The sequence below is a fragment of the Acomys russatus genome, chromosome 29 (genome assembly GCF_903995435.1).
Source record: "Acomys russatus chromosome 29, mAcoRus1.1, whole genome shotgun sequence".
NCBI lineage: Eukaryota > Metazoa > Chordata > Mammalia > Rodentia > Muridae > Acomys > Acomys russatus.
In genome coordinates this window covers 47,179,027-47,194,274 of record NC_067165.1, presented here as the reverse complement: position 1 = coordinate 47,194,274, position 15,248 = coordinate 47,179,027, and the positions used below count along the sequence as shown (strand labels likewise).

General features: G+C 51.4%; 2 protein-coding genes across 2 annotated transcripts; one reads left to right on the top strand and one right to left on the bottom strand.

The window, feature by feature from the left end:
* Positions 1–319: 319 nt before the first annotated feature.
* Positions 320–2,568, bottom strand: Ankrd65 (ankyrin repeat domain 65). The gene is made up of 3 exons (XM_051171060.1): positions 2,184–2,568; positions 1,563–2,097; positions 320–732 (listed from the first exon to the last, which is right to left on the bottom strand). Exons 1-3 carry the CDS (start codon positions 2,366–2,368, stop codon positions 325–327), a joined length of 1,128 nt encoding a protein of 375 aa, XP_051027017.1. The 5' UTR covers positions 2,369–2,568; the 3' UTR covers positions 320–324.
* A 3,995-nt stretch (positions 2,569–6,563) lies between these two features.
* Positions 6,564–8,097, top strand: Tmem88b (transmembrane protein 88B). The gene is made up of 2 exons (XM_051171053.1): positions 6,564–6,862; positions 7,629–8,097. The coding sequence occupies exons 1-2, from the start codon at positions 6,602–6,604 to the stop codon at positions 7,887–7,889; spliced, it is 522 nt and encodes a 173-aa protein (XP_051027010.1). The 5' UTR covers positions 6,564–6,601; the 3' UTR covers positions 7,890–8,097.
* The last annotated feature ends 7,151 nt before the right edge of the window (positions 8,098–15,248 follow it).

Here is a 15,248-nt window from a genome sequence, read left to right as displayed (position 1 = left end):
TCCTCTTGATATGAGAATATAACCTAATGGTTACATCCTTGGTGAACAACTGGTAACAAAAAGATATCCTGGCTGGGCGTGGTGGTGCACGCCTTTAATCCCAGCACTCAGGAGGCAGAGGCAGGCAGATTGCTGTGCGTTCGAGGAGAGCCTGGTCTACAAAGGGAGTCCAGGACAGCCAAAGCTAACACAGAAAGACCCTGTTTCAAAAAAACAAACAAACAAACAAACAAAAAAAGATACCCTGCAAAACCCTAAACTCTTCATTTTGTTAGAAGCGCAGCTCTACTTTTCTTGTCTTTCTGTAGTTTCTAAGAAGGTTGGTTAGTCTAGGAAGTCAGGCGGTGCCTGGGACGGACACCCTCCGGGGGCTACTTCACCCCACTGTGTCATTAAGGTAGAGTTGGCTCCTCGGCTCAGCAAAAGCTCCACGGTGGTTCTGTGGCCACACTCCACAGCAAGGTGCAGAGGGGTCTTGTGGAGCCAGCCAGCAGCATCGATGTGTGCACCATTGTCCAGGAGATGGCTGACAACTTCTACATGGCCTCCCCGAGCGGCGTAGTGCAGAGGTGTGAGGCCCAGTGAGTCTCGGGCATCCACCTCAATACCCGTGGCCAACAGCAGCTGTGTAACAGGTACGAACCCACCAGTGGCAGCCCTGTGGAGTGCAGAGCGGTTGTTCCTGTCCCTGAGACTTGGGTCTGCCCCATGGCCCAGCAGCACCTCAATGTCCTGGAGGAAGAAGAAAGGAAGAAGAGAGGAAGAGCCTGCTGCCTTGGTGCAGAGGTGTGAGGAACTGGGCCTGGTGTCTGCCTGACCCAATCCCCAAAGCCCTGTTTCCTTCTGGGAATGAATGGGAAGGAATCTGAGGCAGCTCCAGACCCTTAGAGCAAATTCAACCCTGCAAAGGCTGCTGTTCTCCAGTGCCTCCTGGGCCCCCACTGATCTTGGGCTCCAGCCAAATTTTTTGTTTTGTTGTTGTTTTGATATTTTTGGCGTTTTGGTTTTTCGAGACAGGGCTTCTCTGTGTAGTCTTGCCTGTCCTGGACTCCTTCTGTAGACCAGGCTGGCTTTGAACTCACAGAGATCCACTTGCCTCTGATCCCAGTCAAATGTTTAATATAAATACGTGTTGCTTGGCATGCTGGCCCAGACCTTTAATCCCAGGAATCAGAAGGCAGAAGCGGGAGGATCTATGTGAGTTCAGGACCAACTTAGTCTACACAAAGAGTGTCAGGCCAGCCAAGGCTATATAGTAAGATGTTGTCTGTCTGTCTGTCCATCATCTATCTATCTATCTATCTATCTACTCAATTCATTGTTATGGGCTACCAGAACAAAGTGAGAATGCTGGGTGTTGGAGACCTCCCTAGGTACCATCCAGTAGGGAGGTTATATATACAAGGGGGACGCAGCTCAGCTCCCAACCCCTCCATGCTCCACCTGTGCTCCAGCACCTTTCCACTTTGTTCCTCCCCCTCCCCACAGCTTATGGAAGTAAGCGTAAGGGCTGAGGCCCTCGGGCTTCTGGGACAATCATTGCAGATGAAGACTGGACCTACTTGGTGGTGGCCAAGGCCAGCTGCTAGGCCAAGTGCGGTGGCCCCTGTGCTGTCCAGGGTGTCCACCTTTGCCCCCAGTTGCAGGAGAAGCCGCAAAGCAGATGTGCTTCCAGCTAGTGCCGACACCAGCAGGGCGCTGTCCAGGTCTACGCTGCCTCCAGCAGTGAGCAGCTCCAGCACAGGCAGCTGCCCGCAAGCCACTGCCCAGTGGGTGGCAGTCCAGCCCCTTAAGTCTTTCACATCAGGGTCTGAACCTGGAGCCGCCATAAGGCGTGTAACCAGTAGCGTGCGGCCCAGAGCAGCTGCCCCGTGCAAGGGTGTGAGGCCCGTTTGAGAGCATGCCTCTGCAGAGGCCCCTCTCCGCAGCAATAGTTCTGCCACGTTCGAGTGCCCGTGCCAGGCGGCTTCATGCAACGGTGTGCGCCCTGTGTGGTCAACTGCGCCCGCCAGTGCCCCACGCTGCAACAGTAGGCGGACCAGCGGCGCATGGCCCCGCATCACAGCCAAATGGAGTGGAGTCCGACCTGTGTGATCCCTGTGGGGTGCGACAGAGGTCAGAGTGCTCCCCACAGCCTCAGCCAGAGAGAGAGTCTGGAGCTAGTTGTTAGTCACGAGACTCACCTCTCCTCCACGTTGGCGCCTTGCCTCAGCAGCTGCGTCACCAGGCTAGGAGCACCCCACCACACTGCCTGGAACAGAGTACTCCAGCCCTGGGAAGTAACAGGTCCCTCCGTCTCGTCTGCCGGGGCCTCCTCCCAGACCAGCTTCATCCACTGTAGTTCCCGCTCCAGCCTGCTGGAATCCATCTTGGGAAACCAGGGACCTGCATCCACCCTGAGGCCTCTGGCTGGTTCACCCTACCTGTCCCATGTCACCATGTCACCAAGCCACCAGGAGGCAGATGCCACTTAGCCTTCTGAAGGGCCGTGGCTCCCAATTACCTGCAGAGCGGCCGACACAGGAGTTCTGTCTCCTGCCTGAGGGTTCTCTCTGTTCTTTTTCTAGTCTAGTCCGGCGACCCTCCTCAGATTTTTTTTTTTTTCCTTGCAGGCTGAGAGTGGGTGCTACTCCTGGGAGGCTACATTAGAAGGTGAGAGTGGGCTAAGGGCTGCTAAGGGCTAAGGGCACTATGCTGCGGCCACCGGACACTGTTGGGCAGCCTTGCCCCTTGCTCACTATTTAAGCTCTTGGCCGCACTACCAGGAAGAAAGGCTAAGACGGGATGAGAAGGACAAGTGGGGACATGCCCTGGTTGACAGCACCTCCTTCCTACCTTCCTCCAAGTAACACAAACTTTGATATGTTCTGACTTGCCCCCAGGCACCCTGAGACCTACCTGCCCCCACCCCAACCTGGGGCTGGAACGGAAAGGACCAAACTCCATTTTGAAAAAGAAACTCCTTTTTGTGTTAAACCTAGCCAAGGGCTGAACCCCAGATTCCAGAAAAACCACAAACTAGTCTAAACAGAAAAATATTCCCTAGCAACACAATCAGCCCACCTTGGGAAAGTCCAAATATGCTCTCTGCTGGTCAAGCTGAGCAGCAGGTAGTCTGGCACATAGCAACAACCAATTAGAAGCCAGGCCAAAGTTCCTAATGTCCCCATGACTGCTTCAACCAATCTTTTCTATAGGCCAACTTGCCCCTACACCTATTGCCCAAACATGAAACACCAAGGCTTGTAACTCCCTGCTTGCAGTTTTTCTGCCCAAATGTCATCCAATCGTATACTGTAAAACCCATTTCTTTGTCTAAAACCTATAAAAACCTCTCTTAATTGAGACTCAAGGCCACTTCCCTGCATCTGCTGTGCCAGTGCATGGGAGAGGTGGCCCGGGTTTGAACTTGCAATAAAGACTTCCTTGGCATTGCATTTGGACTCTGCTTTTGGGTGGTCTGTTCAGGGGTCTCTCAAAATTTGGACATAACAGAACCACATCTCTTCTTGGTTTTCAGACAGGGTTGGGGAGGGGACATAGTAAGGTTCTATGCTTTTTTTTTTTTTTTTTTTTTTCAATTAAGAGAGAGCAGAAGGTTCACCGTAGACATCTGAACTGTAGGGTTAGAAACTCCTGGAGAACAGGTTAAGGCAGGCTGGTTCAGGCCGTGAGAGGAGAGAGATGTCAGGGTGGGAAGGAGTAGAAGCAAGCAAGGATGTTTTCAGGTAGAAAGGGGCCTTGCAGGAACAAGTCATTCATGTAGACATTTGACCCTGGGCCTGAGACAGAAAGGGCAGGGTTGCCCACCTGACCAGATTCTCGATGTGGACATCAGGGGCTTGCCAGCTGACCCCTATGGCTAGCTCCTGTAGTTCTCTGCAGGAGCCTGTCCAACAATGAGCAACACAGCATGGAGCTGTCCACCTTAGCGCCAGCCATCCAAAGGATGAAGTGTCTGAAGAGACAAACTCCTCCTCTCTCCATCCTGTGATCAGCAGCAGCCCTGCCAAGTGGTACAAGGAAGTCTCCAAACACATGTGTGAAGGGCTCCCGCCTGTCTTGGAGCCTTTCACTGGGCTATTTAGATGCCCCTTCCCCAGGAGATCATGGCTTAACAGCCAAGCTGAAGTCCGAGGACAGCTTGAAGGAGTCTGTTTTCTCCTACCAGGTGGGTCCTGAGAGTGACCCCGGATTATAAAGCTTGTTTGCTAACACCCCTGCCTGTTGAATCATCTCACTGGACAGTCTGGTTTTGCTTTGTTTTGTTTTGTTTCTGAGACAGGATCTCTCTGTGTTAGCCTTGGCTGTCCTGGACTTGCTTTGTAGACCAGGCTGGCCTCGAACTCACACCGATCCGCCTGCCTCTGCCTCCCGAGTGCTGGGCTTAAAGGCAAAGTCTGTTTATTTTAGATACTTTTGCTGTTGTTTTCTTTTTCTTTCTTTCTTTCTTTCTTTCTTTCTTTTTTTTTTTTTATTTAAGTTTTTCGGGACAGGGTTTCTCTGTGTAGCCTTGGCTGTCCTGGAACTTGCTTGTAGACCAAGTTGGTTTCAAACTCAGAAATTCACCTGCCTCTGCCTCCTGAGTGCTGGAATCAAAGGTGTGAGCCACCAGGCTAAACTATGATGCACACTTTTAATCTCACCACTCAGGAGGCAAAGATAGGTGGATCTCTGTGAGTTCAAGGCTATCCTGGTCCACATATTGAGTTTTAGATTAGTCAGTGAGGGCTAAATAGTAAGACTAAGAGTAAAATAAATCAACAACAATATATAAATAAATACAGCAAAAATTAAAGAAATTACAAGCGTGGGAGCTCATTAAGGAGATGATTTACAACACTTAATGTTTGGGTGTATTTATTTTACATTATGGGCATGAACATTGCATGCATACCTGGTGCCTTTGGAGACCAGAAGAGGGCTGGGGCTTCCAGTGGGCTATACGCTCCCATCATCGGAAAAGTCTGTTGTGCTCTTCCATCATGGATTGGGTTTAGTACAGAGTAAATTGCAACTGCTGTTTGTTAGGTATTGTATTACCCAGGTACCACAGTCAGCATCACCTGGACAACCCTGTGCCCTCCTATGGACCACTCCACGACAGTCAGCATCACCTGGACAACCCTGTGCCATCCTATTGACCACTCCACAATGTGACAGTCAGCATCACCTGGACAACCCTGTGCCCTCCTATGGACCACTCCACAATGTGACAGTCAGCATCACCTGGACAACCCTGTGCCCTCCTATGGACCACTCCACAATGTGACAGTCAGCATCACCTGGACAACCCTGTGCCCTCCTATGGACCACTCCACGACAGTCAGCATCACCTGGACAACCCTGTGCCCTCCTATCGACCACTCCACAATGTGACAGTCAGCATCACCTGGACAACCCTGTGCCCTCCTATGGACCACTCCACAATGTGACAGTCAGCATCACCTGGACAACCCTGTGCCCTCCTATGGACCACTCCACAATGTGACAGTCAGCATCACCTGGACAACCCTGTGCCCTCCTATGGACCACTCCACAATGTGACAGTCAGCATCACCTGGACAACCCTGTGCCCTCCTATGGACCACTCCACGACAGTCAGCATCACCTGGACAACCCTGTGCCCTCCTATGGACCACTCCACGACAGTCAGCATCACCTGGACAACCCTGTGCCCTCCTATGGACCACTCCACAATGTGACAGTCAGCATCACCTGGACAACCCTGTGCCCTCCTATGGACCACTCCACAATGTGACAGTCAGCATCACCTGGACAACCCTGTGCCCTCCTATGGACCACTCCACAATGTGACAGTCAGCATCACCTGGACAACCCTGTGCCCTCCTATGGACCACTCCACAATGTGACAGTCAGCATCACCTGGACAACCCTGTGCCCTCCTATGGACCACTCCACAATGTGACAGTCAGCATCACCTGGACAACCCTGTGCCCTCCTATGGACCACTCCACGACAGTCAGCATCACCTGGACAACCCTGTGCCCTCCTATGGACCACTCCACGACAGTCGGCATCACCTGGACAACCCTGTGCCATCCTATCGACCACTCCACAATGTGACAGTCACCTGCTGCCTTCTCGTAGCACCGACGCCAAGGAGGGGCTGGTTGTCAGATGAGGGGAAGGAAACACAGGGGCTAGGGCTGGAGAATGAGTTGACAGTTTGCCCCTAAATGGCAGTTATTGATGGGACATCTGTCATAGCCAAGATCTGTGAAATGAAGCTATTGTTTGGGAGAACTGGAAGCTGGGGAAAGGGCGGGCTAGCAGTGCTCAGATGGGGACAGCTGGGTAGGACCTGACGGATCACATAGGAGCTGCCTGCATTTGCCTGGCAAGGAGGACCAACAAGGTAGTGGAGCCCCTGTGGCTGGGTGTGGCCTGCAGACAGATATTCAGTGCTCGGCTAAACTAGAGAAGAGTCCACTATCTGGTGGCTAGGATCTGGATGTGGACTGAGTCTGGGGAGGGTTAAAAAAAATCTCTAGTCTGGTCTTGGGGCAGCGAGGGGCTAATCCTGGTGCCTACCGCTGTGATCTTGAGGAAACCATCCTTTAAGGCCCGCTCCCAGGACATGAGTGAGCTGGAAAGGGAGACAGAAGAGGATGAAGGGGGTGCCTCAGACACAGCACCCATGCTACCCCGAAGGAGGCCGGCCGATCACCAGATTTCAGGAGTGACATGCCCAGGGTGGCCTATCCTGGCTGCCCTCTTGCTGTCTGCCCGGGCCCTAGCTAGGTTCCTGTTTCACCTGCTGCTACCTGGGACAGTCTTCGTGCTGGTGTTGCTGCCAGCAGCTGCTGTTGTCTACCTGGGATTCCTGTGCCACTCAAGGGTGAGCGGTGTACATCGGTTAGTCCCTGGAGAGTGGGAATCCCGTGGAGGTTCAGGTCCCTGGGGTTGAGGTGAATCTGCCCCCTTCTGGCTCCGCCCTTTTGTAACCATAGACATCTGCACCCTCCTCTTCTGCCAACACCCCTACCAGCTGCTGCAGCCAAAGAGAGGGGTCGTTTGTTCCTCAGGGAACAGCTGTCTTGCCTCTTAGCTTTGTACCAGGAGGCACCAGGGCATGGTCAATGAGGTCGTCAAATTGCACTTGTCCTCAGTGCCTCTCTGCTCCTTACACCCACACACGTACAGCCCTTCCCCGAAACCGTCTTGACCTGGGCTGCGCTTCCCTAGCTATGGGCTGGTCTATAGGTAGATGGCACCTATGTCCCTTTCTGTGGAAGAGAGACGATGCTAGCTGGCGACAGTACATCTGGAGCTCAATATCAGCTGTCGACACAGGTGAGGGTCATGGAAGGGACAGGAAAACAGGGCTGGGAAAGCCAGTAAGTTCTCTGAACCTCTCCTTAAGGAGCCACCTAACACACACGCACGCGCGCACGCACACACACAGCAGGCCAACTCCCTTGGTTCAGTTCTCACAATTTCTTCCAGGCCCCGCCTCAAGGCCTTCCAGCCCATCCCTTTTCTCTCTGGACTCTGCCCTGATCTTTAGGCCCTGCTGGGTTCTCCAGGCCCGACCCGGGCCCTCCCTCAGCACTGCTCCACTCTGGTGCTTCCCCGCCCAACCACGCACCTCTCCCCGCGCACAGGTTCATCCAGCCCCGGGTCCACGCTGCCGAGCGCTGCTCTCGGACCGAGGCTCCGCGGCGCTCATAGTGTTCGGATTCCTCTCCCTGCCGCCGCTGCTGGTGCTGGCCTCGGCCGCCCGCTCCCTCCTGGTCCGGCGACTGCGCCCTGTACTGCCTGCCCCAGCGAGCACCTCGGACCCACGCCAACCGCCCGGGAGCCGCGAAGAGGGTCTGGCGAGCGGCCGCCTGGACAGGGACAAACAGCTCTGCGCTTGGGTCTGACGCCCCTGAGTGCAGTGCTCGACGGCTCCAGGGCATGGCAACCAGAGGAAGGAAAGACAGTGTCCACTCCCACCTGTGGTCAGCAGCCAGTTTTGTGGACATCTATGTCCCCCAAAGCCATGCATGCTTCTAGAAGCTCCAGTGTAGCCAATAGCAACCAGATTTCATGGCTCATCTTGTCACTCAGGGGTCAGCTGTGTCCTCCAAGGTCAGCCCAGGATCAGTTGGGGCCCATAGTCAAACTATTCTTGCCGCATCGAGTTTGAGAAAGGATCTGGGATCAGTGACTTCGCGTAAGTCCAGGGTTGGCTGCTTGTTTTTAATATGTAATTTTGCCGAGTGTGGTGGCACACGCCTTTAACCCCAGCACTCAGGAGGCAGAGGCAGGTGGATCACTGTGAGTTCGAGGCCAGCCTGGTCTACAAAGTTAGTTCAGGACAGCCAAGACTACACAGAGTTAACCCTGTTTTGAAAAAGAAAAAACAATTTATTTTATTTTATTTTTTTTGTTTCATGCGCGTTGGTGTTTTGCCTGCGTGTATGTCTGTGTAAGGGTGTCACAAGCCCTGGAACTGGAATTACACACAGGTGTGAGCTGCAACGTGGTTGTGGGGAATTGAACCCTGCTCCTCTGGAAGAGCAGCCAGTGGTCTTCCATCTCTCCAGCCTGCAGCACTTGGCTTGCGTTCGGGGTCAGGTATCAGTGTGTATCCAGAAGTGCAGCCTGACCAGGGTTCCTCCTTTTGAGACAGGCAGCAGAGTAAGAGCTCCATTTACAGCGTGGGTAATTTTAAGGTTTATCTTGTGTTTGGCTGCACTTTTACTAACACGTTCCTATGTATGGATAAATTATCGTGATCCTCCTATCTCCTCCTCTCCCTCCTCCTTCCAGGCCTCATACATACAAGAACGAGAATCTTAATTTATTTTTTTTTTTTTTCTGAGACAGAGTTTCTCTGTTTTTAGCTTTGGCTGTCCCGGACTCACTTTGTAGACCAGGCTGACCTCGAACTCACAGCGATCCACTTGCCTCTGCCGCCCGAGTGCTGGGATTAAAGGCATGCACCACCACGCCCGGCCAATTATTTTTAATTTTTAGTATTCCTAGGATGGGACACCAAGCCTTCTACATGTTAGGTAAGCACTCTACCACTGAGCTATATCCTTAGCCCTGGATATATATTTTTTGTTTTGTTTTGTTTTTCCTGAGCTACGGTTTCTGTGTAGCCTTGGCTGTCCTGGACTCACTTTGTAGACCAGGCTGGCCTGGAACTCACAGCGATCCGCCTGCCTCTGCCTCCCGAGTGCTGGGGTTAAAGGCGTGCACCACCACGCCTGGCTTGTTTATTTATTATGAAAACAGTGCTCTGCCTACTTGTACCCCTGCAGGCCAGAAGAGGGCGCCAAATCACATTATAGATGGTTGTGAGCCACCATGTGGTTGCTGGGAATTGAACTCAGGACCTTTGGAAGAACAGACAGTACTCTTGCGTTTTGTTTTTTGTTTGTTTGTTTGTTTTTTATTTGTTTTTTCAAGACAGGGTTTGTCTGTGTAACAGCTCTGGCTGTTCTGGAACTTGCTGTGTAGACCAGGCTGGTCTTGAATTTACAGAGATCCACCTGCCTCTGCCTCCCAAGTGCTGGGATTAAAGGCATGTGCCACCACCGCCCAGCTCAAACAGTACTCTTAACCTCTGAGCCATCTCTCCAGCCCCACTTCTTTGTTTTTTGACTTTTTTTTTTGACTTTTTTAAGTATTTTATTTAATTTTAATGTATGTGCATTGGTGTGAGGGTATCAGATCTTGGAGTTACATTACAGTCGTGAGCTGCCATGTGGGTGTTGGGAATTGAACCCAGGTCCTTTGGAAGAGCAGACAATGCTCTCAACCACTGAGCCATCTCTCCAGCCCCCTCTTTGTTTTTTCTTTTTCTTTTTTTCTTTCTTTTTTTTCTTTTTCTTTTTTTTTTTTTTTTTGAGACAGGGTTTTTCTGTGTAGCCTTGGCTGTTCTGGACTCACTTTGTAGACCAGGGTGGCCTCGAACTCACAGCTATCCGCCTGCCTCTGCCTCCCAAGTGCTGGGATTAAAGGTGTGTGCCACCACGCCTGGCTCCCTCTTTGTTTTTTCAAGACAAGTTTTCTCTGTGTAGCCTTGGCTGCCCTAGACTCACTCAGGAGATCAGGCTGACCTTCAACTCAGAGATCTGCCTGCCTCTGCCTCCTAAGTGCTGGAATTAAAGACGTGTGCCACCACCTTCCAGCTTGTTACTACATTTTAGTGTATCTATACATGTATGGGTTTGCAAATGCCACTGTGTGTGTGTGTGTGTGTGTGTGAGAGAGAGAGAGAGAGAGAGAGAGAGAGAGAGAGAGGGAGAGAGAGAGGGAGAGGACACAGGGGACACAATTGTTAGGCACTGGGGACCCCAGGGATAGAACTCAGGTTGTCAGTGTTGGTAGCATGCGCCTTAACCCCGTGAGCCATCTCTTTGGTCCTTGGTGTAGGTTTTTGTAATGTTTAATGGTTGAGGGAGGGGGGCTTTAAGTATATATGTTTTTGTAAACCCAGGACTATATTAAAAATATGCTTATTTAATTTACCTGGAATCTAATTCTAACAGATTTTTTAAATTTAAATTTTTATGAATCTATATAATTCGTGCTGGACTAGAACTCATGATCCTCCTGCCTCAGCCTTCCATGTAGTGGAATTACAGGTGTGTGCCACCATGCCCAGACCTGTAGCTCTCTCAACCTCTCTTCCAATCTCCCAACCCTACGTAGGAGAGAGACGGTTAGTGAAGAGAGGGCCCCCCTTTACTTCTCCTGGCTGTTTAGGGCCTAAGGGTCTTTGAGGCTATACCAATCTCCCTCAACAGCAGACTTAGCCAGCAGTCGCCTCCAGCCACTGCATCCAAAGCATTTCTCTCTGTCTGCTCCAAACCACTACACCGTCCATCTCTGGTCTCTTCAAACAGCTACACCATGCCCACCATGCCACACACTCCTTCTGGACTCTCATCTGTATCCTCGGAGGCCCAGCCCCTCCCTGTGCTTGCCTTACCAGCTGGCAGAAGCCATGTCCTGCACGAGACAGTTGACGGCTGTGGACAAACAAAACCCCAAGCTGAAACTGCACACTTGGGATTAAAACAAAAACATATTTACACAACACAACTGAGTTTACAAAGAAATCAAAACTTTCATTACACGGACCTAAATTTTTTTTTTTTTTCTAAAATTTTTTTTTAAAGAATCCGGCAGCACACTGTTTTGCCAGCCTCTGACCAGGATTGAGTTAATTTTGTGGCCTCAAGTACAGCGCGATGTGCGGCCTGGGTCAGGTCTCTTGGGTCTCTTTTGTGTCTTGGGGTTTTCCAACCTTCATCTGTGTCCAGCTTTGATTCCTTTCCTGATCAGACAGAGTGATGGAGCCAGCTGGTCGCCAAACTGCCCAGGAGTGCTTCCTCCGGAATGAGACCGCCTTCCCTCTCCTTCTGCCAGGAGCTGGTCTAGCCACCCCCATAGGTTAAAGATGAAGACTCTCCTGGGAAGCCCTTGGCTGGGGATTGGATCTGCCTGGCCCGGCAGTCATCAAAACAACAGCTGGGCCTGGTGGGGGTGGGGAGGTGAGCATAAAGATCAACTCCTAAGCTTAAGTGGCTGCTGGCTGGGTGGGAAACTCTGTTTTAGCAGCTGCCTTAAGCACGCAGTTTCCGAAAGGGTGTTTCCCGGCTTCCTAAACTCATCTCGAAGCCTTGGGTGTCCTCCAGGTGGCCCTGGGAATGTCCAAAGGGGGGGGGGGCAGCAGGATGACTTAGGACTCCTCTCTCTCTCTCTCTCTCTCTCTCTCTCCATCTCTCTCTCTCTTCACCCTCCCTCCTTTTTTAATTTGGTTTTTGGAGACAGAGTTTCTCTGTGTTGCCTTGGCTGTCCTGAACTCACTTTGTAGACCAGGCTGGCCTCGTAATCACAGAGATCCATCTGCCTCTGCCTCCCGAGTGCTGGGATTAAAGGAATGCACCACCATGTCCGGCCTGGGCATGTTTTCAAAGGATTGCTGTATGCACAGCATGGGGCATGGTGGTTTATAACTGTAATTTTAACACTGGGGAGGCTGAGGCAGGAAAATTACTGAGTTCGAGGGCAGCCCAGTCTATGAAATAAGACCATCACAAAACAAAAGACCACTGTGCTGTGAATGTAGCTGGGTATAGCAAGGCATATCCTAGTGTTTCTGTGAGGCAGAGATGACCTTGGTTCCACTCATAGCATCGCAAACACATAAGAATACTGTGGAGGCTGGCGGAGGTCTGTGGAGGGGTTGTGAAGAGCAGAGCTGTGCCAGCTGGTAGAGCAGAGCCTGGGTGCTGAGGCGTGACCTCGCTCACCATATAACCAGATACCGATCTGGGTTGTTGTCTACTTTTGGCCCTCTTCAGAGGTCCAAAGGGGCCCTTCCGTTTCCACCACCATCTTTTTTTTTTTTTAAGATTTATTTATTTATTATATATCCAGTGCTCTGGCTGCATGTACACCTTCAGGCCAGAAGAGGGCATCATATCACATTATAGATGGTTGTGAGCTACCTTGTGCTTGCTGGGAATTGAACTCAGGTCCTCTGGATGAGCAGTCAGTCAGTGCCCTTAACCTCTGAGTTATCTCTCCAGCCCTCCAACACCATCTTGACAGGTCCAGAAAAGGGGATTTTGCACTGAAGGAAGGAGTGAGGGCTGGCATGTCAGTCACAGTGCTCCCCTACTTGGGCCTGAGGCAGGGCCTTTGCCTAGCCTACAGTCTCCTGCCGTGGCAGTACTCTGTCGGGACATAAGTGTCTGTCTCCTAACGCTTGCCTATCATGAGCTCATGACAGAGCCCTCTGCTTTAGAACCTGGGATCCTCATGTCTAACCTGAAAGTCTAGAGCTGCCGAATTCTTCTAAAGGCCTTAGTCTCCCAACTCCCCTCCAACTCCTCAGGGCTTCAAGGTTGGCCAGCCAAGAGCTCCACTAAGGCACAGGCAGGCTCCTTTCCCAGTAACTGAGGGCCTGCCTCATACAAGGGAACCTGGCTGGTGTACGCATACATCGACGGCAGTGCCCTGTCATGGTGAAGACACTGGGCTCAGTGAGATGCCTCCTCCCCCTCCCACTCCCTTACTCCCACGTATTCAGTCACAAAGTATTTGCAGGCACACCCTCAGACCAGGAGGGGCCCTGGGTTTAGCCAGCTTTGTCCATGTAGCTTCAGGTCTACACTTAAGCCCTATAGCCTTGCTTCTCTCTCAGGCATGTGGGTTGAGCTCTGGTGGAGAAGCAGGAACTGAGCCAGAGGTGGGGCTGTTGAGTAGGAACAGACAGAACCTTCCTAGCCCTGAGAGCACAGGCCACTCCTCGGTCCCCACTGCTGGAAAACTTCCCTTCAAGACTACCTGGACCCTCCTTGGGGATGGGACAGGGAACTTGGATCACCTCTTACAGAAGCACTCCAGCCAAGACCCAAAGCTGGGGGTCCCATGTCAGGATGGAGCATTCCTATTCAGCTAGGGGCACATTTGGGGCTTGAAATCTATCTCTGGTGGTTGTTTTCCTGGAACCGTGGAGTCAGCCGTCTGCAGCCAGCAGTTGCTACTTTGTGGGTTCTTTCTTCCACCCTTTCAACCCTCTAACATTAGATATGAGAGAAAAGAGGAAAGAGAGAAAAGAAAAGAAATCCTTGAATAAAGTCAGGGGTCGGGAAGGGGGCGATGTCAGGGTTGTCAAGCTCCTTGGGGCAAGTTTCATCTTTGCTGTCAGGATATCTAATTTCCTCTTTTCACACACAACTACTTAATAAACCGCAACCAGCAGGTTCCAATAGCAACCCCAAGCTGCCTCGTAGGGCCTTAGCATTAACATACCCTCTGAAAAGCCCCTGGAATTCTAAACTGTCTGTAGTTGGCAAAATCACACCTCGACTAGAGCAGGGGGCACATCATAGTTGCTGCAAAGCAGCCCCACATCCCCACACCTGGGATTAAAACGAAAACATGGTCTTTTTCAAATTAGGATTTAAAATTTTTATGTCATATACATTGGTGTTTTGCCTGTATGTATGTCTGTGTGAGGGTATTGGATCCTCAGGAACAGGAGTTATAGACAGTTATGAGCTACCATGTAGGTGCTGGGAATTGAACCTGGGTCCTCTGGAAGAGGAGCCAGTGCTCTTAACCACTGAGCCATCTCTCCAGCCCCAGGAAAACATATTCTTATATTTCTGTGTATTTAAAGAAACCAAGCCAGAGCCGGGCGTGGTGGCACACGCCTTTAATCCAAGCGCTTGGGAGGCAGAGGCAGGTGGATTGCTGTGAGTTTGAGGCCAGCCTGATCTACAAAGTGAGTCCAGGACAGCCAGGGCTACACAGAGAAACCCTGTCTCAAAAAACCAAGAAAAGAAAAGAAAGAAGGAAAAGAAATGAAACCAAGCTGGGCATGGTGGCACACACCTTTAATCCCAGCACTCGGGAGGCAGAGGCAGGCAGGTCTTTATGAGTTCGAGGCCAGCTTGGTCTACACAGCGAGTCCAGGAGAGCCACGGCTACATAGAGAAACCTTGTCTCGAAAAAACAAACAAACAAACAAAAGAAATCAAAATTCTCACTACAGCCATCCTCTCCTCACCCCAAGCCCTTCCCAGCCTCTCCTAGCATTCAGAATCCCATCAGCCTCCCTATGGTCTGAAAGCTACAAACATTGCCTGGCTTGCTTCCTGTGTCTCAGGCCAAGCATCCTGCATGTATATGTACTCCTACCCACAGCCCTCCAGGTCTTGACACTAGCTGTTGCCTCTGCCTCTAACTTTTCCTTCCCACAGCTCCTACCACAGGGCCCCCACTGATGCCCTGCTCACACAGTTAAGGAAGTTAAATCTTCCTTAGGGAAATTAGTAGCCCTGAGTATTAGCTACTTCTGTTTAGCTATGACCACAATAGGAGAACTGACAGAAACAATGTGGTGGCACATGCCGTTAATCCAGCACTTGGGAGTCAGAGGCAGGCAGATCTCTGGGTTCAAGGTCAGCCTGGCCTACAGAGTGAGTTCCAGGACAGCCAGGGCTACACAGAGAATCCCTGTCTCAAAACTCCCCGTCCCTGAAAGATTTGCTTTATATCTCAGGGCTCAAAAGTCTTTCACTCATTCCATCGTGGTGGGGAAGGCACGGTACAGCTCAGACCACAGCAATAAAACGTTCTTTGTCGTACAGCAGGCCAGGAAGCAGCAATGTGAGCCGGTGGCTGGTCTTTAACCCTCAAAGACTGGACCAGTTAGGCATAACTTACTAACAGGCCACAAACTCCTAAAGTTTCATGGACTCCCCCAA